Source organism: Pyxicephalus adspersus, chromosome 2 (genome assembly GCF_032062135.1).
Source record: "Pyxicephalus adspersus chromosome 2, UCB_Pads_2.0, whole genome shotgun sequence".
NCBI classification, from domain to species: domain Eukaryota; kingdom Metazoa; phylum Chordata; class Amphibia; order Anura; family Pyxicephalidae; genus Pyxicephalus; species Pyxicephalus adspersus.
The window spans coordinates 154,098,886-154,122,932 of record NC_092859.1 but is presented as its reverse complement, the minus strand read 5'-3'; the positions used below and the strand labels follow the sequence as shown (position 1 = coordinate 154,122,932).

At 44.1% G+C, this 24,047-nt stretch overlaps 1 protein-coding gene across 1 annotated transcript in view; it reads left to right on the top strand.

Moving 5' to 3' along the window:
• The first annotated feature begins 7,768 nt into the window (after positions 1-7,768).
• Positions 7,769-24,047, top strand: part of TGFA (transforming growth factor alpha) — a 47,451-nt gene continuing 31,172 nt past the window's right edge. Inside the window, exon 1 of the mRNA XM_072402808.1 lies at positions 7,769-8,147. Within this exon, the coding sequence (XP_072258909.1) occupies positions 8,105-8,147 (43 nt within the window). The 5' untranslated portion in view covers positions 7,769-8,104. The remainder of the gene's footprint in view (positions 8,148-24,047) is intronic.

The following is a 24,047-nucleotide window of genomic DNA, read 5'->3' as shown; positions in this document are numbered from 1 at the left end:
AAGTCACAAGGTCTAAGCCCAATGAGTTGATCAAAATGCATCAAGAGTGGGGTTGGGTGTCCAGTGGAATGATGTACATGGTTTTGTTTTAGTATGATGGGGGAAGGAATGTTAGTTTATGCTTACATGACTGATTATGTAAAGCAGCACCATTGCAGTTTGTTGGTTTCATCGACTATTTAACCACCCAAAAGCCCTTGGCCCATTGAAATCAATGGGAGCAGTAAAAATGTGGGATACTTTTTTGTGGGAGTTTAAAGGTGGTACAGCTGAGGTGCTAAAACTCCATGCAGCATCTAAGAGCAATCTGATACTTAACTGCTTCCATAGACTTCAACGGGAAATCTTTCCAACTGCAACAGCAAACAGTTGCAAAGTGATTGTGGGCAGCAAATGATCCTTGATACTTCGTATATAGGGCATGAGGATGAAAACCACAGTGCAAGCGCTTACTAAAGTGTATCAGCAATTGCTAATATATACATGTCAATGTGTCGTGCTAACTGTTTTTACGAAAGTGGCTCTGGGCTCCTGTGCATCCAGAGACAACCTCGTGGTTCTGTAAGGTTTTTTTATAAAAACCAATTGGTTATTTGCAATCTCTCCAGTCCTTAGTTCTATATTTTTATTTTTTCTGCATATATATGTATGTCGTTGGTCTGGACGTGGCCCATTAGGTTCTCTTTCTCCTCTTCCGTCCATTGGTGGTGGGAAGGTCCCGAATGCTGCAGAGGACAACTTCATGCAACGATGAAGCATGTGTTCTTCCGTGCATCCTATGATGGGTGTAGGCCATTGATCCTCGATGCCCTGATTTTTTTAGAAAGTGTTTTGAATGACAGGGGCCACCATTTACCCCGAAATCCACCCCCACGTGTCTCCAGAGACCACCAACTCCTTGTACACACTCTTATAACCTCTCGTATGGACTACTGTAATCTCCTCCTCCCTTATATTCCACTATCCTGACTCTCTCCTCTACAATCTATAATGAATGCTGCAGCCAGACTCATCCATCCTTCCCACCGCTCCTCTTCCGCTGCATCTCTTTGTACTTCTCTTCATTGACTTCCATTTCATCTTAGAATCAAATTCATCTCCTGTGCTTTGCCTTCAAATCCCTCCACAGTTCTTGTCCCACTTACCTTTCTGACCTGATAGAAAAATACTCCCCTACCCGCTCTCTTCACTCCTCCAATGACCTACTAATGACTTCCTCACTCATAACCTCATCACACGCACGGCTCCAAGACTTTTCTAGAGCTGCCCCGATGGTCCTATTCAGCTATCTTCGTCCTGGTCTGCTTTCTCCCACTTTCTGATCATTTAAAAGAGCCCTCAAAACCCAACACTTCAACCTCACGTCTTCTTCTGTCTTTTGAAACCGTCACCACTACATATCTCCCTCCTGTTGTGTGTTAATTCCCCCACCTTCTAGATTGTAAGCTCTTCGGGGCAGGGTCCTCTCCTCCCCCTGTGTCACTGTATCTGTCTGTCATTTGCAACCCTTATTTTATGTACAGCGCTGCGTAATATGTTGGCGCTATATTAATCCTGCTACTGGCCTAACCTCCTTATTGGTTACTGTCATGCATTAGTATACAACAAGGAATACACAGTACTTCTCCTTTGCATACCATATAGCTATTATAAATAATACTGTACACACTAATATAACTGTTACATAAGCTATCTTTACTTTTCCTCTCCATATATATATATATATCTCATAAGTAGATTATACCTTAATATTTCTTTCTTTTATCAATAATAGTTTGTGTACCTAATTTTAGCTTTCTATATCTATAATGTACATTCATTATTTTAGCCTGGTATCATATATCATATTATAATGTGTACTATCTACTCTTCAAAACTGATTGTTGTATAGTAATGCATACTCTACAATTTTATTGTTGTAATCTAGAATATGTTTGGGCACGTGCCCTGAGGAAGCGTTTGACGGTGAAAAGCGTTGGGCATTTAGACAGTTGGGATTCTGTTTAACCTCCCCTGCTTCTTAGAACCTCGTGTATTTAGTCAAAATTATGTCTAGAGACATAGCGCTATGTAATATCCTGTTTATTATTATTAATAATAATAATAATAATAATAATAGACATGTTCTGAAACACCAAACCAAATACCCTCGGTATATGTACAACATTTTATGTTTGCATTAGCCTTAAAAGCCCCTTCTTGCTTTTTGTTCTTTCCTTACAAAAAAAAACAGGGGAACTATCACTATTTTTACTTACTTCCCAGGAGTTCTTTTTGGCACAATATGAAGTTTTATGGGTTTCTATCATTTCCTCTGCTAAGAGATAGGGAGGAGATGGGTTCCTCTTGGATTCTGTTTGTACAATCTGATCTCTCTTGCTGGAATATATAATGTACAACACAGCAGAAAAAAGATTCCCAATCTCTGTCACCGGCAGTCCAGAACGCTGCCATTGGCTGTCTGCAGCCCCCATTCACCTCCAAGGTCATTGAAGGACAACGTGTACACCCAACGGGGACACCCAATACCGGCAGCTGTGGGTTAAATTGACTATAAGAATGATTCTCATCATTGTTCCATTTACTGTAAAGATGATCAAAGGTTCTCTTTGGTTTTAGTCAGCATTCCAAATATTTCCGTTTCACAATCAGAGATAGGAACGTCTAATTAAACCCATAGTTCTAACCATGGGGAGATATTATCTTCAATGGGAAGTATGTAACAATAAATTGCATTTCGGATTCTGTTTTGGAAGGTGCAAAATATAATTTAGAAAATTTCCCAGACCTGCAGAAAATACGAAGCTGCAATGGTGTCTCGTTATCTTAAAGAGACCCTGTCATTAGAAACACCAATATAATATAAAGGCAACGGGCCTGATTTATTAAAGCTCTCGAGGCTGCACGTCCAATACACAATGGCCCCTAAGACACAACCCCCAGGAAAGTATACAAGTTCCTATTTTACAGGAAAGGTTTAGTTTACATGTACTTACTGTATTCTCGGAGCACTGACCAGGCTTGACTGCTTTTTTCACCTCCATGCATGCTCCAGGTTGGTGACTTGCAACAAGTAGTTGCAAAAAGTCATCCAATTTCATTTTACCGACGAGGTCAATAGACATGCAAGGTTCTTTCTTTGCAATCCCTCCTGTCCCCATTCATCCCTTCCCTATATACAATTTGTCCCAGCATCTTTGGTCTGGAGGGGGCTGTGATTTTCTGTTCTCCTTTCCTGTCCTTTGGTGGTGAGCAGAGTCAAGTCAGTGCCCGGAGAATACTCAAGGCAACCTGGTTTGCAGGTCCTGAATGCAATACGTAGCCTATGTTCTCCTGGGGCTACAGGGTGTCTTAAAAATGCACCCTCAGGGGGGAGCTCTTGATCCTTGATGCCCTAATCTCAAAGAAATGGGAGTGAATGAAATGGGGAGCTACTAAACCTGGAGGACAACCAGAACAAGATCAGTGAAAAGGACGTGGAGGGAAAGGCGAAACGCGTCGGTTAAAAGAGACAATCATCTTAAATTCTATACAACTTATTTGAGCTGTGCAAGGTCTAGCAATAGTACAAATATTACTCTCAGAACCAAAAATTTATATTTATTTGCCAAAAAGGCTCTCTCCTCTACATGTTGTAAAGATTATTTGGGGCTGGGATCTGACAATATTAATTGAACTTTATTGGAGAACCTAGGCTCTATCAATCCCTTTATTCCGAGGAGCGAACAAATAACCATGTGATACCTCCATCTGCATTGGTTGCTCTCCAGGGTTCCGGGGAAGCCCAAAGTTCCTTCAGGGTTTGTATTGGGTTCCTCAAACTGAAGCTGATTGACCTCCTATTTGATGATGCTAGAAGAATTCTGGGGCCAACACCACTTGGTAGGGCCACCTGCATGACTCCAATGATAGTTTTCTATAAAGGTTGTATTCCAGCCACTACTGTAGAGGAGACATTCTTTCCAATTTAAGAGGCTTTTTAGCCATTTACAACACCCTGATGGATCAATCCACCAGCAATGACCATGGCGCACTGCTTAGAGAAGCACAGTGATGAAATTGGTGTGTTTGAAATAATTCATTGAAAACTCAAATATTTTATCTTACATTTTTTCTGCATTTAAAAAGTTTTGGGGGTGGGAGCAGGAAAAGCAGATTAAACTCCACCTAATTTTAGAACTGTCATGTATCATATATTTGTCTAATATTGTTTTATTCTCAAAATACCAATCCGGTAATTGTAATTGGTCGGATTTTGGCAAACTTTTTGAGTGCGTTGGGATACAATGACCACCAGGGGGCAGGTGAGTGACAGTAATAATTAGCTTTCCTAATTGCTGAGGGTTCTGTAGTGCTGAGCGCAGGGTTGGTGCACATTAGATAAGAATTTGCTTTTACATCATAAAGACCCAATTTATTAACATTTTTGGCAATCTCCTGCATCGCCCTTTTAATAATGCCCGTGTCCTCTGCGATCCAATCTGCGCTCTCTTTTCAGGTTTAGTTCTGGATGAACTCAGCAAAAAACTTTTTTTCAAACAAAACTAAACCGAACTTTATTCACCAATCCCCATTCTCTAGCAGGGCACCAACTTCTTCTTCCTTCTTCTCTTTCAGGGGAATGCCGGACAAGCAACGTTGAGATCATGGAACGATTGGATCGGTAAGAATGCAAATTGCAGAATGGACATCACCTGTCCGTCTCCTGTCCGGTCCTCTCCACCTCAATGGCAAGGCCCAATTAACCCAAGCGTCCTTAAAAAAAAAATGGCGGATGGAAAAGCTCCATCATATGCCCACCTGTCCCTGGCGTCCTCTTGCACCATCTAGGTAAGCGTGACAACATCTTTTCATCCAGATCTTGGGGACGGTAGAGCAGCCCAAATCTGTTCAGCATCTTCTCCTGAGGTTTGGTCCACTCGGCATTGCCAGGGACATGGGGGAAGGATGGGGTCACCCTCGGCATAATGGAGGGAAGGTGATGGCTTTGTACTTTAATGCAAAGGGAGGGGAGCACAAGGAAGAAGCAGAAATGATATAGACGGCTCACTTTAACTTTGAGACCCCAAAAATTTGGCAGGAGGTCCTATATCATCACTCCTCCATATGTTAGCAGTCACACTAGGGACCTCCATTTTTGGTTCTGTATTTGGTGCACCATAATGCAATATGGCACTGCAAGAAAGTTTTATTGGTCCTTCAGGTTGGGCGTGCCGCATGCTGAGCTTCATCGGTGCTGTGACTTACTTTCCAGCACGCTTCGCATGGCATCACATCTATCCGGCAAGAGGTGCAAAGTGTGCCAGTGCCAGGGCCACAGACCGCCCTCAGCCAACAGGGGGGTCCAAAGTCAGCTCTGCACAGGGGCCCACTGTTGGCTATATCTGGAGTTGCTTTGCCAGATAATAGTGAGATATTCCAATGTTGGCATTTTTTTTTCCCCAACACGGACCCACCCAGCTGACATGGATATAAAATATTCACACTTTTCATGGAGAAAATGCTGCTATTGGCTCCTTCCAGGCCACAAACATATTAAATAATCACTCCAGCTTTATTTGTTATATTCCAGCCAGGCTTACAGGTCCACTTAAATAATGGATAAAGGAAAGGCGGCCATGCACCACCCAGCGCGGTGGGTGGACTGTATGCGGATTGTCTGATTGCCGGGGAATTTGCAGTTGGCTGGGAAATCAACTACCCAGCTAATGAACAATTCTGTGAGATCATATGCCATGTGCCACCTACGGGCATTACAATCATCGACCACGTACCATCCCCAGGGTTGGGTTTGCCATGTGTAGGAAAGGAAATGTATATTGGTGGTGTCCGGTACACGTATTATTTCCACAGGGCTCCCCGTCCGGCAGAATTTTATTTATTCACATTGGGTGAATCCTGGATGTGAACATAAAGGTCCCTGTTAGGAATGATGTAAATACAGAACCAGCATGATATTTACCCGCTGACCAAGAAGTGACATTTATTTATCCAGTGACAACATCGCCTGCAGACCAAACAACAGTTTGCCATGGGACGCTAAATGCAGATTTATATTTTGGACCCTCATAGTCCCCGACTAACCCCGGAACAGTCCCAGCTTTCAAAACTTTTCCCATGGAAATTTTTAACGCTGGAAAATTTATGGAGGCTGAAATATATCATTCATAAATTCTGGGTATTTGGTGCCGGTGTTATAGGGAGGTGCTAGGAGCCGGGGTCACTCCGAAATGATGGCGGTGCCCATTGCTAATATATCGTCATCTAATATATGGGGGGGCCCTGTGCGGGACTGATATGGAGCCCCCCAAGCTGAGATGGAGATCATCGTCTCTTGTAAATCTGTTCTCTATTTATGGCCGGGAAACAATGAAATGCTCCATGCTGAGGGGTGATGATTTGGGATTGGGATTTCAGGAATCTTGCCCAATAGGAGCTCTTCTCCATCGATCCCTCCAATGGCTGCCATAGATGAGTTCTATCTCTGGCCCCCCAAAGCTTCATTACATCTTCACCAAAAAAACCGTTCTTATTGCGCTTTGCTGCAGGGGTACCGGGCCAGCGAATGGGCCCCCTAATGCAACGCAGGGCACCCCATGGCTGCGACTCTTGTGACTGCCCATGCGGAATGTGCAGCAGGAGAGCCTACGTCCATGGGGACCCTCAGGGCCCATTGAGATAAAACACCGCATGCCACACACCCACCTATGTTGTAGTCATGCGGTGAACGCGCATGGGATAACGCCGGGCCCATTCACACAAATGTGCTGCTTTGGAACATGCGCGTCCCTACACATTCACATCACATGATTCGCTGCACTGCATTACAGCCGGCCAATCGTATTCATTACCATAAATAAAATATTCGCCAAACGCATTGACCGAGGGCCCATTCACCATGCCCTGCCCATACATTCATCGCTCCATTCACACAAAAGTAATGCCAAGTTTCTCGCTGCGCGCAATGCCGGGCCGTCCAATCCCAACGGTTTGTGTAATCCGCCCCTCACCCGCACAGCGTTATCCTGCGACGCAGGGCAATGGGGCCCTATAGGGCCAATAAGAACGGACGGCAGCACATCGCCACTTTTTTCACAAATTCCACACCTGTGATTGAACCTTCGGATGAACGGTGAACGCACGGCATGCGTCTATGTGAATGGGCCCTCGGTCGGGGGATGTGGCGGCATATCTGTGCAGTTTGTGGCATCGTATGATTCTTATTATTAATAAACAATATATAGCGCCAACATATGACGCAGCGCTGTACAATAAATAGAGGCTGTAAATGACAGATATAGGAGGGGGAGGGGACCCTGGGCCGAAGAGCTTACAATCTAGGATGATAATATTATGGAACGGACGGCATATCTAATATCTACGCACTGCGTGTGTGTGATCAGATGGAGAAATGAATGAGGAGCACACGGTGAATACTCGGTGAATGGTTATGTGAATGAGCCCTCAGTCGGTGCTTTTGATGATTATTTGTACAGCGCTGAGTAATATGTTGGCGCTATATAAATCCTGTTTAATAATAATTATTTTTTTCCATTTATTAGTTTTTATCGTTCCTTATTCCCCCGATATTTATCGGTCACTTTGGGGTCCTGTTGGTGTCACCGATTCCCCAGCGCGCTGACATTTCTAACAATAGCGCCTCTATATGGCGTAGCGTTGTGTGACACCCAGAGGGGGCGTGTCGGACGGCTGAGCGGAGGCCAATCAGCAGCGAGCTCACCTGCAGCACTCAGAGCTCAGAGCGGCCGGGCAGAGCGGAGAAGCAGCGCGGGGCCCGGGATCGGTGACACACAGGGGCCCCGAGACAGATCGGACTCTCAGCTGCTGCAGCACAGTCACATCGGACCCCCAGCTACGATTGGAGCGATGTGAGAGCGGAACATTGTGATTGGTCACTTACTCCGATGGGGATCGCATACGATGTGTCAGTGACAGCTCAGATCGCATGGTGATGATGGTTGGATTGTTGGTTGTGCAGCGCCTGGAGGTCGGGATGTGTGTGCACTGAGTCTCTCTACCTGGAAGATCGCTCAGTCGCCTGGAAGAGTCACACCGATCGGGATCGCTTGTATATCGCAGGAGTATGGTGCTGTCATCGGCAGGGGACGTCATGCTGCTGCTCCTAGGTAGGTCGGGCAGATCATCGTCCTGTGTGTGCCGATTTATTATAGACAGTGAATCTGGGTGATCCGGCAAACCTGGAATGATCTGATACAGAACGGAAAACATTCATTCCAGGTTCACCGATGGCGGTGTGTGCTCTCCACCTGAACGCGACAATCTGATTGGTCAAGCCCTCCGTATAGTTGGGGCCACTAATAGGTAGGGACAGCTCCAGGGAAGGATCGGAGGGCAGGTTGGGGCCCCTACAGATCTCAGGGGTTGTTACACACAATCAGATCTGATGACAATTCTGCGATCATAGTACACACGTGTGAAAGATATTCACCCATCCTGGTCAGTTCACGTCAGATCCAATTATTCCTGTCATATAGATCTGTAGTAGATTGTACAATCAGATTGTAAGGTGAATGGAAATTTACGTTTTATCGTTTGGGTAATGGTTACATTGTTTCGGGGTCATGTGACCCGACGAGTCATGTGACCCACTGGGATTATCGGCGATTTGTGTGAAAATGATTGGTTTGTGATGATGGGGTCTCTGCGCTTCCCCCGATAATCCCCCCTCCCCCCCGATCTCTGCCATAAACATCCAACCAAACGCTGGCAAACGTTATTGGACGCGGGGCGGTTGGTGGGGCCCGCAGCCCATAACTGACCCGTGTGCAGATCTGATGGTAACCGTACGGGGCCCGGGTACAATGTGACCCACAGATCTGTGATGGGGCCAATACTGCCAATATATGGACAGACCGGATTGGGTGTTCTATGGCAGCCATCGTACATGGGGAATCATAGGTGAATGTACATGGCCAATCATAGACAGGTGAATGTACATGGCCAATCATAGACAGGTGAATGTACATGGGGAATCATAGACAGGTGAATATACGTGAGCGATCATGGGCAAGCGATCATATGTAAGTAAATTTACATGGGCAATTATAGACAGATGAATATATATTAGTGAATATACATGGCCATTCACAAACAGGTGATCACATATAGGTGAATGTTCATGGGTGATCATAGACAGGCTATCATATATAAGTGAATATACATGAGCGATTATTTATAAGTGAATATAGATGGGGGATTATATATAAGTGAATATAGATGGGGGATTATATATAAGTGAATATATTTGGGGGATTATATATAAGTGAATATAGATGGGGGATTATTATAAGTGAATATATTTGGGGGATTATATATAAGTGAATATAGATGGGGGATTATATATAAGTGAATATATTTGGGGGATTATATATAAGTGAATGTACATGGGGGATGATATATAAGTGATCATATTTGGGGGATTGTATTTGAGTGAATGTACATGGGGGATTATATACAGGTGAATATACATGGGGGATTATAAATAAATGAATATACATGGGGGATTATATATAAGTGAATATACATAGGGGAATATAGATAAGTGAATGGACGTGGGGGATTATATATAAGTGAATATATTTGGGCGATCACATATAAGTGAATACAGATGGGTGATCACATATACATGGGGTGAATGTACATGGGGATCATCATTTCCCCCGATTTTGGGCTCTCGGTCCGCACGTAGAAGAAAGAAGCAGATGATGAAAGTACTGAGCGATGAACACGTGAATAAGATTCACGCTATGATAATCCTCGGGTATAATCACCGGGACGAGGAATAATTGGTGACATCACGATGCAGAATACCGTACAATCCCATCCCCCGTCAGGTGTAGGTATTAAAGTGGACCTGTCAGTGAGAGGTGCTGAAGCTGCCATTGCTGGGCTGTACGATGCTGATTGGCTGGGTGTTGTATTTGCTGTCAGTCACACACAGGAAACAAGCGTGCGGGTCACTGAGCCGTCCTCATTCTGGGCCAATCAATGGCAGCGCCGTCATCCGCAATGCTGTACATTTGGGGCCCCCATGTTGGCAGCTCAGAGGAGACATGCTGGGACTGTGAGTCCCTCGGGGTCCCACTGATTGGCTGTACATGAGCCCGGCGCTGGCCGTCCGCCATGTTCCTGGTGACACGGGGTGACTCTTTAGTTATTTGGGTGTCCCAGCCGTGGGTTGGATGTGATTGATGGATCTGCTAAACACGTCCGAGTGTCCGGAGATCTTCTGTGTGTATGCTGCCGAGTCCGGGCCATACAATCTGCAATCATAGGGCAGATCCCTGGGGCCCAAAGTGGCCCCCTGGTGCTTACTGCATAGCCTCTTGCAGACTTCATTGGTCCGCAGTGCAGGCGTTTCTTATAATGAGGATTTATTGGCTGTGATCTCATGTAGGGGTCCCCAATCAGGCAAGTGTGCAGGTGCACAAGGGCCCGGGAGCCTTCTTTAGCCAATAGGCGCCTCAGGTCAGTTGGGCGGGAGGGCAGCAAGTCAGTTCTGCACAGGGGCCCACTTTTGGTACCACCACTTCTACCCCCTCTCCAGGGCCAAATTGGGTATCTGGGGCCCACCAGTGGTCTTGAAGTGGAGAGCCAACCAAAATGCACGGATCTTCTGTCCTTTTTATAAATCAGATGGGACCGGCACCCATTAGAGGGGCAGAAATAATATTTTGGGGCATATGATTGGGCCAATCAGAATGCGAAGATTTCCTGGCATTCCAAGGCAGCCAGAGCCAATCAGAGGGCACAAAAATGTAAGTTTGGGGTGTGTGGGACCAATCAGATTTTTTTTTTTATTTAAGACCCTTTGTGGGCCAATCTGGCCCCACTGCTCCTCCCTCTTCCTTCCTTCTTCCATCTCTCCCGGCTCCCAATATTTCTCCATCTGATCCTGCGCCTCAGGACTGAATTATTCCAACACAACAGGAAGTTTGGGGTTGTCCCGAATCCTAAATTCCTCAGATTGGCAACGTATTCCCGTACGGGATTATTACAAATCGTGATATAAACTGGATGAAAAGGGCTGAGGGTCCGCTAGACCTAACTGGAAAATCTTATCGGCCCATGATGAAAGTTGGCATGGATCAGGGCCATGAGGTATAAGGATCAGGGCCACAGGGGGACACAGGGATATGATCATTCTTCTCCTCGTCATCCTCACTTTATTTAGTTTATCAAGTCGTCATGAGATACAAATCTGGGTAGAGAACTCCATTTGGCTTGGAGCCAGCTTGATGTTACGTGCTGATAATTACGGGTGTAATCGTTCCTAATAACTGCTTGTCCAATAGTCGTATTGTGAACCTAATAATAAAATGCCTGGAAATCAAGTAGTATTTTTTTTTAATGATTATAAACAAAGCAATTTTTGTACTTCCCAGATGAGTAAATATAAACATACTCCATGTGTGACGTCACAGCTCGTTCTCTTGTATAAACTTCTTAACTTCATCCCATATTCTCCCCCCTTCTCTGTCTTCTTTATTGTGAACCAACTTTTCAGTAACTGCCCAAAAACAGCCGGCAGGTTACTGAAAAGTGCCGGGTGGTGCGCCCAGCTAAAAGTGACTGGAGAGATCACTGGTCCCTATCAGGTGAAAACTCTTCATGCCAGTATTTAGGCATCCACTGTCCCCATGTGATCAGCCCAAGGCCTGCGGTGTCAAAAATCACATGGCTAGCTGCTCAATGGCACATGCCAACTACTGCTATGCCGCCTGGTGTCCCAGACTACACCGCAGGTCAGTGCTTTGCCATGCAATGGATTTGCCTTTGCCATGATGGTTCTTCTTCCAGAGGAGTAAAAGCAACCACACAGCCAGGAGCAACATATCGCTCCCAGGAAACGCAACCCCACTGCAATGCATGCACAATCATGTGAAAGCAAATTTCCCAACTGCTCCAATTCAGTTGAATGGCAGTGGTTGAGTGGTCAGTACAACTCTTTGGTTTGCCTCCAGCCTAAAAGAGGCTCCAAAAGTATGGAGGTTTCTCAAGTGTAGACATTACCTGACCACATATGGGCCAAGTATTATCCAAGATTTCGGACAGAATATGGGGTCCATTGGGACCCAATATGGGGTCCATTGGCACCCAAATCCTTCAGGGCTTGGATATCGTTCGGGCCTGATGACCTTAGCATTACTTACAAGTCGCAGTTCTGGAAACACATTACTGGGGCTCATTTGGGATGATGAATCTGAATGCAAGTTGCCTTATTTTCTTGCCAATAAGTTGGCCAAAAAGTATGTTCTAGCTGAAGTTTAATCGGAATATTTTTGACTTTCCTTGCTTCCTCCTTTTTTATATCTTTGATAGGATTATGTAACTATTGAATAAAACCACGATGTTTGCATCATTTCTTTTCTTAGATACAATGACATAATCATTGGGTCTATATCTGTATATAGAATACAAGATGGGAGAGATTGGCAGGGGTCGTACATTGATTCCGAGTGTTCATGATTGGCAAAAATGAAATCTGATGATTGAATGGGGCAGGGGATGGACAGCCAGGCTGGAGAGGAAAGGGCTACAGTATTATTTTTATTCTTCCCCCCAGCCCTGTATTGTGACCCAAGTTTTCAAAAACAATCTGGTGGTTTCTGAAAAGTGCTGGGTGGTGCGCCCAGCTAAAAAGGACTGGGGAGAACACTGGGCTAGATAATGCTGGACGTCCTCCAGCCTGAAAATCTCTATTATTTGCTGCAGCTTCTAATTGCAGAATATAATATAGGATAATATTAAAGAAAAGCCCCTTTTAAAGCAGAGAGGGGCTAACAATTGGGTTCTACTCGTTACATGGTACAAGGAGTGAAGGATATAAACTGATTTGTATTGGTTATATAAGATGAGGTCTCCTTTCCTGTATCCTCCAGCCCAATGCTTGACTTTCCAGAACGTATAGAATTCTCAGTCCCATCTGACTCACAGAAAGGATGACACCAGAGGTGTGGCCCGTCCTTTCTTGTTTGTTTTTTAATTTGGAGATATTAAAACCGACACAACCACGGAGGTGAAGGTTAACCCTCGGCTCGCTGTCTTGGACATGAAGGCCGTCACTTGGAGGGCGCTCCCGAAATCTAGAAAGACCTGAGATCTTTATTGCATGACATAATGCAAATCCAGTAAGGAGAACTCTATCACCCAATCAGCTGTCAGAGTACAAAAGTTAGGTGTGAGCCAGACAATGCAAAGTTATTTCTCATTGGCTGCTTTGGTAACGGCCCATCATATAAAGACAAGTTTGTCATTTCTGTAATCCAGTTACATAAAATATTGCTGTATCCAGACCGAGATCAGTTGTGTTTAGGAGGAGTGTAAGCTGGATTCATATTAATGTGAATATTTATGGTTTGTGTGTTACAGAACCTACAGCTTATAACATATAGAGTTAATTTATTTAAGGGTCATGACTCCCCATTAAAGTTTGTTAATAGGGAGTGGCCCATGTGGTGCCATGAATGGGCCCCGATCACTAGGACAATGTGCAAAGTAAAAAATATCAGAGCAATGAATTCTATTTTAGTTGTGGTCAGAGCCATTTATAAGTGATTTCTGATTGGATGCTGATAATGGCATTGCTGCATATATAGGGGCCCAGTTTGAAGGCTGAGCTGGGACCCCATTGCTACCCCTTATTACTTATTGTGAATTAAGGGCCCATGAATGCAGCGCACCAGCAAAAAAGGAAGAATTGCTTTCTGGAAAAAAATATTGAGGAATTATGCTGGGAAATTGTAGGGACACTGAAGAGGAACTCTGCCCCCTCAATGGACATCGACTTTCTTCAAAAGCCATGCCAACTAATTGTAGTTCAAGTCCTATTGGGAGCATGAGAAAACTGTAAGGGGGACCCCAAATTCATACCGGTCCAGTTCCCTTCACCCCTGCCATTCTGCCAATTGCCCAGTTTTATTGATCATAAAACTGGCCCTAATACCTCCCCTATATATTGGTATGCTCCGAATTACAAGGAGAGGGGCAACAATTACCCCTGACTTGCCACTGCTAGAATAGGTTGGGGTTCCACCAGTATGACCCCAGCTGTGACGCTTGCTGTCTGTATTTGCACCTCAATAAAATGATCACCCCGCCTTCGTGTTCGTAAGACCTGATGTCTGAAGGGTTAAAATCCAGATGACTGACTTTTAGTTTACTAGAGAATCTTCATTTTTTAATGGTGCATGTAAAATAAGTGACGTACCCTGGCTGAAGGCCTCGTTTTATGGGACGGGCGCAGTAAAATCTGGAAGGGGTGTCGGGTAATATGCCGCTAAAGGAGGGTTCCTCCCCTGCTTTAACTAATCACCTTGGCATTTGTGTTAAGCTCGGGTGACTGAAGACTGTAAAATAAATGTCATTACATAACGATTCCTTCAGGATTATACCGTTACGTTGTACGGTTAGCGATCCGGCAGCCCGGACGTGTGCAGCACCCATATATTTCTGAATATTGGGCCCTCAAGTTTTGTCTTCTTTTATTGATTCATCGAATGATTGAGCAAAATTCAGCATTTTGAAGAGAAGTGATTTGCTGCTTTTAGGTTTGGAGAATTATATCATATGGTGCGCTCCTGTAATGGATCCTATATTGGGGGTGCCGCCATATTCCCTGCCAATGTAATGGACTTATCGGGGTGATCCAACATCAACAAGACAAAGGACATCCATGGGAAGCGTTCACCAATTGGTACAGGTGGCAATGCCCATTGGTGGCAGGGATAGGGTATTTGTTTTCCTATTATCAGTAGAAATAAGTTTATTTTTTATTATAATTATATTATTGTAAGCCTGGTGAGGACAAGGAAAGGAAGAAAATGCTTTGAGGAAGTGGCCCAAGTGGAGGGAGGGCAAGCGTGTATAGGCCTCAGGGTTAACATAATGTTATGTGACTGAATGCAGATGGATGATAGTCCCAAAATATTCAGCATAAAAGATTAATTTTCCTACAAACAGATTTCTATCAAATCTGCCCTCCAGCCCTCCCCTTTGTTAAAGTTGCCCTCCCCTTTGTTAAATTTGCCCTCCAGTCTCCCCTTTATTAAATCTGCCCTCCAGCCTCCACTTTAGTAAAGTTGTCCTCCAGCCCTTCCTTTGATAAATCTGCCTTTGAGTCTCCACTCCTGTAATTTTGCCTTCCAGTCTCCCCCTTGTTAATGTTGCCCTTCAGCTTCCCCTTTATTCAATCCTCTCTCCAGCCTCCCCTTTTAATAAAGCTGCCCCCCAGCCTTCCCTTTTTAATAAAGCTGCCCCCCAGCCTTCCCCTTTTAATAAAGCTGCCCCCCGGCCTTCCCTTTTTAATAAAGCTGCCCCCCGGCCCCCCCTATCTTAAAGCAGCCCTCCAGCCTCCCCCATGTTAAAGCTGCTCTCCAGCCTCCCCTTTTTTTAAAGCTGCCCTCCAGCCTCCCCTTTTTTTAAAGCTGCCCTCCAGCCTCCCCTTTTTTAAAGCTGCCCTCCAGCCTCCCCTTTTTTAAAGCTGCCCTCCAGCCTCCTCTTTTAATAAAGCTGCCCTCCAGCCTCCCCCTTTTTTTAAAGCTGCCCTCTAGCCTCCCTTTTTCATTAAATCTGCTCTTCAGCCCTCCCTTCCTTAATCCTGCCTTCCCTCTGTAAAACCTCCTCTCCAATCTCCCCTCCGTTAAACCTTCCTTCCAGCCTTACCCTTCAGTCTTGCACAGTTGTACCCGCTCCTCTCTTGGGCTAAATATGCCCACTCTGATTTCACTGCATACTCTGAGCTTCTCACAATGTGCAGTAGAAACTGCAGCAAGTCACATAGATCCCCTCTTATTTCCTGGCTGGAGGACCTCCAGCATCATCTCCCCCGTCTCTTCCCATCCCGACTCTCCCTGGCTCACTTGTATTTCATAAATTGGAATTGGTTATAATGAAAATATAAAAGTTTTTCTTAATATTATAAGCATGTGGAAAATATAATCTGAATACCACATAAAGAATGACTCCGGCTGTATACCATGCAGCTGGGTATGAATGTCTTACACGCATTCCTTTGATAACGAGCACAAAGTTTCTCACCGGTTTCTCGGTCCTGGCTGCACGTGGCTAGGAGGGGGCAGGGGAGACAATTAAGAACAACTCCCCTCTTTGGGAATGAGAGCAGCAGGCGGTGTATGTTGGGTGAATCACAGGTGTGGGCGTGAACTGTCTGCTCTTTATATCCAGACTCCACACCTTACAGGACGTCCCGGATTCCACACATCATAGAAGTGTCATCACAGGTGCACCGTCCCATCTAAGACTAGATCAAGGTTGGCCCGGTGAATGTTGCGGTATTTATGGAGAGGCCCAGGTTGACTTTGACCTTTGTGTTGGCGTGTTTACCAAGCGCCATGCTTTCCGGCCTGCTCTATACCGCAGACCATGCCCTCACTGTGTGCCTGCTCAGGATTTGCCAAAACAGCTGCTAAAGTGTATTTTCCTCAAAAACAGATCAAAGGAAGCCAATCAGCGATAAACTGGGAAGTGGAATGTTTGTAGGAAAATATTCATTTTATTTGCAGGGATTTTGGTAAAGTTACCCATGACAGTGACAATTTGGTGAAAATAAAAACTTGCTTTCAGCTCTATGTTAGGAGAATTGTGCTCGCTCTGTTTGGGTTGTTCAGATCTAACTGATTTAACATTAATAGAATATTAAATGAATTATATATAATGTCCCCCGATCCAACACCCCATATAAATTAAATCTGCCTACTAAAGATAAAATATCATCAACAGAAATATAATACCATCGGGACGTGTTTGTGCAAAATACTCCAAACTAAGAGCTGCTATGGAATATCGGTGTATAAATGTCAATAAATGTAATAGTAATGATCCAAATGACTTATAAATCTATATACACTGCCTGGCAAAAAAAAATCCTTAAATCTGGGGGGCAGTGTTATGATCTGGGGTGCCTGTGGGGGCAGTGTTATGATCTGGGGTGCCTGTGGGGGCAGTGTTATGATCTGGGGTGCCTGTGGGGGCAGTGTGTGTATGAAAGTATGACAAGGGTGTTATATCCTCATCTTTGGCCACAGCCTTAGCTACCCTTTGTAGGGTATTTGCTTGAATAAAATGTTTTGGTAATTAGTGAAACCAGTCCAACCACCAATGTTTCTTTGGGAGTATCTTGTTGACTGTCCAATTCGGGGCAAATTTAAGGTTTCAAAAAACTCTGCCACTGCTAGGCAGTTTGTATCTACCCTTCCTCTGATCGGCTCCGATGGAGAACCAAAAAAGAGGAAATGGCCAAGCACAGGCTTCGGGAAGAACTCTCCTATTGTCCTCCTGATCTCAGCAATGTCCTTGTGGATACATTTTATTAGAAACATTAAATCGTATTACCATCAACATGGCATCTGTTCATGGTCCATGGCAGCGTTCAACCAAGGAATATTCTTTACGCCGGGTGGGAAGAAGCTGTAGGCGGGTGCCAGTCTCTGTATTGTAACCCAACTCTTCAGTAACCACCCAAAAACATCTGGGTGGTTACCGAAAAATGCTGGGTGGTGCGCCCAGCTAAAAGGGCCTGGGGAGAACATTTCATGTCTTTGCCAAATCACGTGGTCCTGGCTTTGGCTGCCATTATCTAACAGATCGGAAAATAGGACATTTCCTAGGGCATCATTCCCCAGTTCCTATGTCAATAGTTCAGCCACCTCTAGCTTAACATATGGCGGTGTTCCATGGAACCGGCACCAAACCGATAAATCAGTTCAAACAGAGAGCAGAGGCAGAATGACCCAGATCCTCAACATTCCTCGACTGCTAGCCTCTGCCCTGGCACGATCTCGGTGAATATCAAAGAATATTTTTGGGGTTTGTGTTATTTCTTCTTTTTCCCTCCACATTTAATAAAAGGCTCAGATTGGAGATTTCATAAATCTGTTGATCCGCACGTGAGAACTGTCAAATAATTGCTACCTTTGAAGGGATTTACATCGAGCAGCTGGAATGTTATCTGTCAGACTCGTTCGGCAGACTGGATTTTATACATGCAAATCATAAGCTGCTTTCTTTGTCACTCATATTCTAAATACCTACCCTGGAATTCCATGTGAACGTCAAGTTGTTTGAAAATAGCATGACGATACCTTGCTGGTTGAGTGTGAAATTGGATTTTTTCTGGCAGGACCAGAAATTGGGATCCAGAACTAAACGTGTTTCCAGTGCTTAGCAGACGTTATATTTGAATTTTCACCGTTTGTGTATTTATTTGGATTTATTTAGGATTTCTCATCATCTAGGGTTTGGGATCGGGAGCTAAGAGGTGGTAGGTTAGATTAAATAGCTGAGCAATATTGGGACAAAGAGGAGAAGGCTTAGGTTCCAGTTATGTATATAGCCCGGAATATATAATATATATATATATATATATATATATATATATATATATATATAATATATATAATATAATATAAATAATAGGCTGGACCTCATCTCAAAGGGCTTAGGTTGCATAAAGCATTAAAAGGTATGGCCATGTACCGATCACTTGGCCTGTGTTGGGCTAAGGTGGGGTTTGCATTCTACAAGACCTCTATGTGGATGCCAGTTGTACTTGAACCAAACAATAGCCAGTCAACCCAGGGCCTTATTGGGTTTAGGGCATTGATGCCCAACCCACAGGGTTCAACAAGCCTCAAGGGACCGTTGGCTCTTACTATATGGGGATAGCTCATTCTAGTGTTTTCCCCAGCCCCTTTTGCCCGGATGCACTACCCAGCACTTGTTAGTGGCCACCCAGCTGTTTTGGGGTTGTTGATGAGTTGGGTCACTATACAGGGGCCCCCACCCAGCTACATTGTCTTCCCACCCTACTTAAAAATAATTTTAGAGGAAAATGCTACCTTTCAGTTCTATAGGTTGTGAGCTTGGCATTATATTTTACTGGCCCTGCCTGGACTGCAGACATTGCAAGGAACCACAGCCATTGGAAGTGGTAGGTAAGCACCTACCAGATTTAGGTATTCAGGTGCCAGGCAGCTTTTTTCATTAAAGTGTGGACCCTGAACCAGCCCAGTCTATTGATTTGCACAATGCCTGTTAGCCGGAAGGAAATGGTACATGTCTAACCTCATCAGTGTGCTACTCGTCCTTTATTGTCCAATCACAGGCTGGGGAGGAGATGAAAAAAGTAGTTAGGGAATCAGAACTAAAGTAGTGCAGTGTTCTCTCCACATTTTTTTAGGTTGGGTTGGGTGGTATTGTGACCCAACACTTCAGTAACCACTCAAAAACAGACAGGTGATCACTGAAAAATGCCGGGCAGTGCGCCCACCTTAAAGGACCTGGGGAGAATACTTAAATATTGGAAAAGCCTCACAATTAGCATATGATTGATATGAATATTCTATTATGTGTCAACAAATGACCATATCAGCCGTGTCTGACCACTTTCTTGGTTAACTGTTATAATGTCTACACTCAAGTCATTCCTCCCTGACTATAAAACTGTTCTAAATGATCTTAATTTTAACATTAACAGCCCGTCTATAGTTTATTACTGGCCCATAAAGCTGCTTACTCAGCGGACGCCCAGCTAAAAAAAGATGAATTGTTCCCAAGTGGTAAACAAGAGCAACCATTAGCTGACACTGCTCTATAAAGCTATTCAGGTCTCGCAGCAAAGAGCTTGCACTTTAAATATGCCCGTCAAGAAAATACATTGCTCTGTAACTTGGCAAAAGCCGAGCAAAGCCACTTCAAAGGCTGGAACCTGAAGCCCCAAGCGACTTGTGCAGCAGTTACATGGAGCACAAGTAAAGCAGGACCTTTCTCCTCCACTTGTTTGGCTTGGCTACTGGCAGTGGTGTAATTAGCTAGAGGAGACGGTAGAAAAAAAAATGATGGCTGCACGGAGCTAGTTTTACCTGTATGGAATAAAATAACACATTAGGCTTCACATTCATTTCCAAGGAGATATTCTCTATAAATGGTAAAAATACAAAATCAGCGTAGTGTTGCAACTCCAAGATTAGAGAAAAAAGTCTCTAATAACAAACTTTGTTGCAGATTCATATCTTTATACCTTACCTGCAGAAAAACTGTTTGTTCCACCATGTCCTGGAATCTTGAATGGGGGAGCGCATTCGATTTATTCAGCTGGTGTACATTGCATGCTCCAATGGGGAAAGCTGCAGTATCTGCACCCCTTTAAAAGTTATTGGCCCTCAGGCAGTGCCCCACCAAAACTTTAATTTCTATTGCAATTGATGCCTAAAACTTCTATTTCAGTGCAGATGGCTGAGAAAATTAATAAGTCAACCATTTAAGTAGGAAATTACAAATATGGTGGCTCGTTGGTGTACAGATTGCCTCCAGGCTGCCATCTTGGATTGAATTCGGCAGCAGATTAAAGTGGAAAGGTACATTGATTTGCAAAATAACATGTAGTTTTAAGTATATTGATAACGTACTAGTATAGTGACTTTTTTGGGGGAAAGTGGAATTAGTTATTTGTATAGTGCTGACATATTACGTAGCGCTTTACAAAGTCCATAGTCATGCCACTAGCTCTCCCTCAAAGGAGCTCACAATCTAATGTCTCTACCATAATCATATGTCATTATCACAATCTAAGGACAATTAAGTGAAATGCTGTTTTTGCAATGTGGGAGGAAACCCATATAAACAGGGGGAGAACATAAAAACTCCATGCAGATAGTGTCCTGGACAAGATTCGATCCTGGGGCCACAAAGGCCAGAGTTCTATCCACTGAGACAATCATTACCCTTTAAGCCTTCTGCCTTTCTGCTGCCGTTTGCCTGTTCTGCTGCCATATCTTAAAAGCTGTTTCAGATATAGACCAGCAAGATATGAGAATCAATGTAAAAGTTCATTATAGGAACTCATTATTTTTATCACAGGTTGCTTTATTCTTTTTGATATTTAGTTGCATTTTTGTCATATTTTGGATTCCGGTTACATTCATTTTATTCTGAAAATCAATTCTATAAAATATTTACATGGGATACATGCAGCCATTCTCAATAAGCGTTCCATGGAACTCTAGGGTTCCTCCAGAAGTTGCTTGGGGTTATTTGACTTGTGATTGAATGACCTCTTATTTGATGATGCCCAGCCATTTCCATGGCCAATGCTACTGGGCAGAGCCAGCTGCTTGACACCAATGATTGGTTAAAGCGGAAGTAAACTTGGGAAAAAACCCCACTCACCTTTACCTGCAAAGATCCGCCGATCCCTCCATGGGTTTCCGGGTTCAGGTTCACATCATCCTGGAATTCTCCTTCATCCTGGCGCAGAGGAAAGGCCGGGTGCCGCCATAATATTTGCCCTTCTTCCTACGTCACCCAATATCGCATTGCGCAAGGGTGAGATCTGGTGACGTAGATGGGCAAAAAGACTGCCGATCTCACTGCGCATGCGTGATATGATTTTTTTTATCTCATTGAACAAAAAGCTCCTTCTGCGCATCCTCGGGAGCAGCAAGAAGACTCCGGGATTCATGACGTATCCCAGGAGGCTCTGCGCTCCCATTCTGGGATTCAGGGAGTGGGCTTTACCCTTTTTTTTTTTTTTTTTTAAACTCCATCTTCCCCAAAAAAATATTTTATATACTTTTATATAAGGGTTGTCTACCCTTTTATATAAGGTAAAAATTTTAGTTTAGGTTCGCTTTAAACTGTATGTAAGGGTAACATCCTCACCACAATTGGCATTCTTCCTTCTGACCACCAAAATAAGATCTTTCCCACTGATCCCCAATGAGTTGATTTTATCCGGAGATCCCCAAAACCTAAAGTTATTTCAAAGATTCCTTTGGGGTAAAAGGTTAGGAAAAACTGGTTACATGTGTAAATCTAATAATAATTTGTGTATGCTGATGAAAAATTGTGAGCATGGGAAAAGGTTGGATTGCTAATGAAATAATTTTTTTATGTATAGTTTTCGTATTATATAATGAATTCACATTTCTCTCTTCCCATGCTGATTACGTGATGTGCATGCAGTTGGTCTGTGCCGTTAGACCATGTGTACATAGAAGATGGGACTGTTGGAGCCTAGGGGAAAGAGTAATCCCCCTCACTTTGGGCAACTGAGTCCTATTCAGTTTGGGGCCCGGTTCACAATTGTGCAGTGTGGGGCCCCTTGTGTGGTTAGAACACCCTGGATCACATTTTTAGCCGTGCAAATTAGAATGGACCCAGAGTTTAATATTATCCTTGAGATCATTATTCCAAAAATTAGATGCACATGCATTTAACGAATCTGAAATGCAGCAAAGGCATCGGCCGTCACAGGGTTAAAATGTAAAATCCAGCGTTAAAAATTGGATTAAATTGCAAGCTGGGAATTTTTTTCACCTTAAGGGGAAACATTCAAATAGATTTCTTGGAGAGAGATCAAACTGCTGCCGTTTAATGTCTGGATGTCTCAGATCAGAACATTGAAAAAAAAAAGTGTAATTTGTATTGTCCTCACCTGACTTCCTGTGCCGAGGAAATAATACATTGCTGATAATGGGGCTTTACAACTCCACTCATTTCCTAGTGTGCAGGTAAAAAACAAACCAATGGAGGATGCAGCCAGTGGTGGCCCCCTGTGCACAACTGATTTGGGTTGTCCCCCCTCTGCTGAACTGGTTGGGAGTTCTTGTAGGGTCCCCTGCTGGATGGGGAGGGTCTGGGGGCCCTCTTGCAGCAGCGCACTTTGCACCTCGCTATGTGTGCCCCCGATACGAATACGCGTGCTACCTATCCATTGGATGTATTGAATTTTGGACTTTTAACCTTAGGAGTTATCATGAATGCGAATAGTAGAAGATATTGGGTAGGATTCGTATTCAGCCAATGGGCATCTCATAGGGTTCAAAGCACAACAGTTTCCCCCCAGACCCTAATAGCCGGCAGCATCCGGGACTTTTCTGGCTGTCTTTGGTGGTTAATTAAAAGTTGGGTCTGGGGCTGCCACCCACCTAAATCTTTTTACCACCCAGCTTAAAAAAGTTCTGGAAAGAATACTGCACAATATGCATTCTTCTTCTGTGTGACACACTTTATGACATCAGATTTACTCTGCACATGAATGGGATGGGGGTCAGGTCCGTATTTGCTGTGTGTGGTACAACAATTGATGTGGCACCAGATTTGCTGTGCACATGCATGGTATCGGGCATCAGGTCATCATTTGCTTGTGTTGTATGATGTGGCACCAGATCTCGCACATGTGCAAAGTTATATCAGGAGCTACCAGTTCAGCACCATGTACTGAATCCCGCAGCTTCCTAGCATGTGTGACCCGGGTATACCAGAAGGCTGCAGGAATACTGGCCCATCACCATCGCCATGATTTGAAGTGATGGACACAATGATAAAAAGGTGATTGAAAAGAATAAATAAAGCATATTGATTATTATTTTAAAGGATTTACCTATTTTAGGACAGGTCCTATTTGATTTTCATTTTTAGATTTCATGATGTTTTGGCCTTTCAGAAGTTTGAGTCACAAATAAGGTAGCAAACTCATGCAGGAAGCCGTGGTTTGCTTGTGTTCTCAGTGGTGACCCTCCCTGGAGCTGGATCCGGCTACACACCAATAGCCGCAAATTCTGGGCTTTATTAGTAAACAGAGCACATCGGCCCTGAATAGAAATATTGGCTTATGTGGCTCACAAGCAAACAGTTTAATACCAGCAAAACAGTTCAGCCACACACTTCCAGTGGGCACTCATGCCCTTATCCCAGCGAGAGGCCTGACCTCAAATGCACTGGGCAAAGGGCAAACAACAAAGTACAAAATATGGCAGAGCAATTACAGCAGATTTAGATTAATTGTATCAGTTTGGGTGCACAGAGACTGAAGTCCTAGCTTCTATTTGCTCTGCAGTGTTCTCCCAGACCCTTTTAGCTGGGCGCACCACCCGGCACTTTTCAGTAACCACCCGGCTGTTTTTGGGTAGTTACTGAAGAGTTGGGTTACATTACAGAGGCTGCCACTCACTGACCATTTCTTCCCAACCTGCTTAATAAAACAA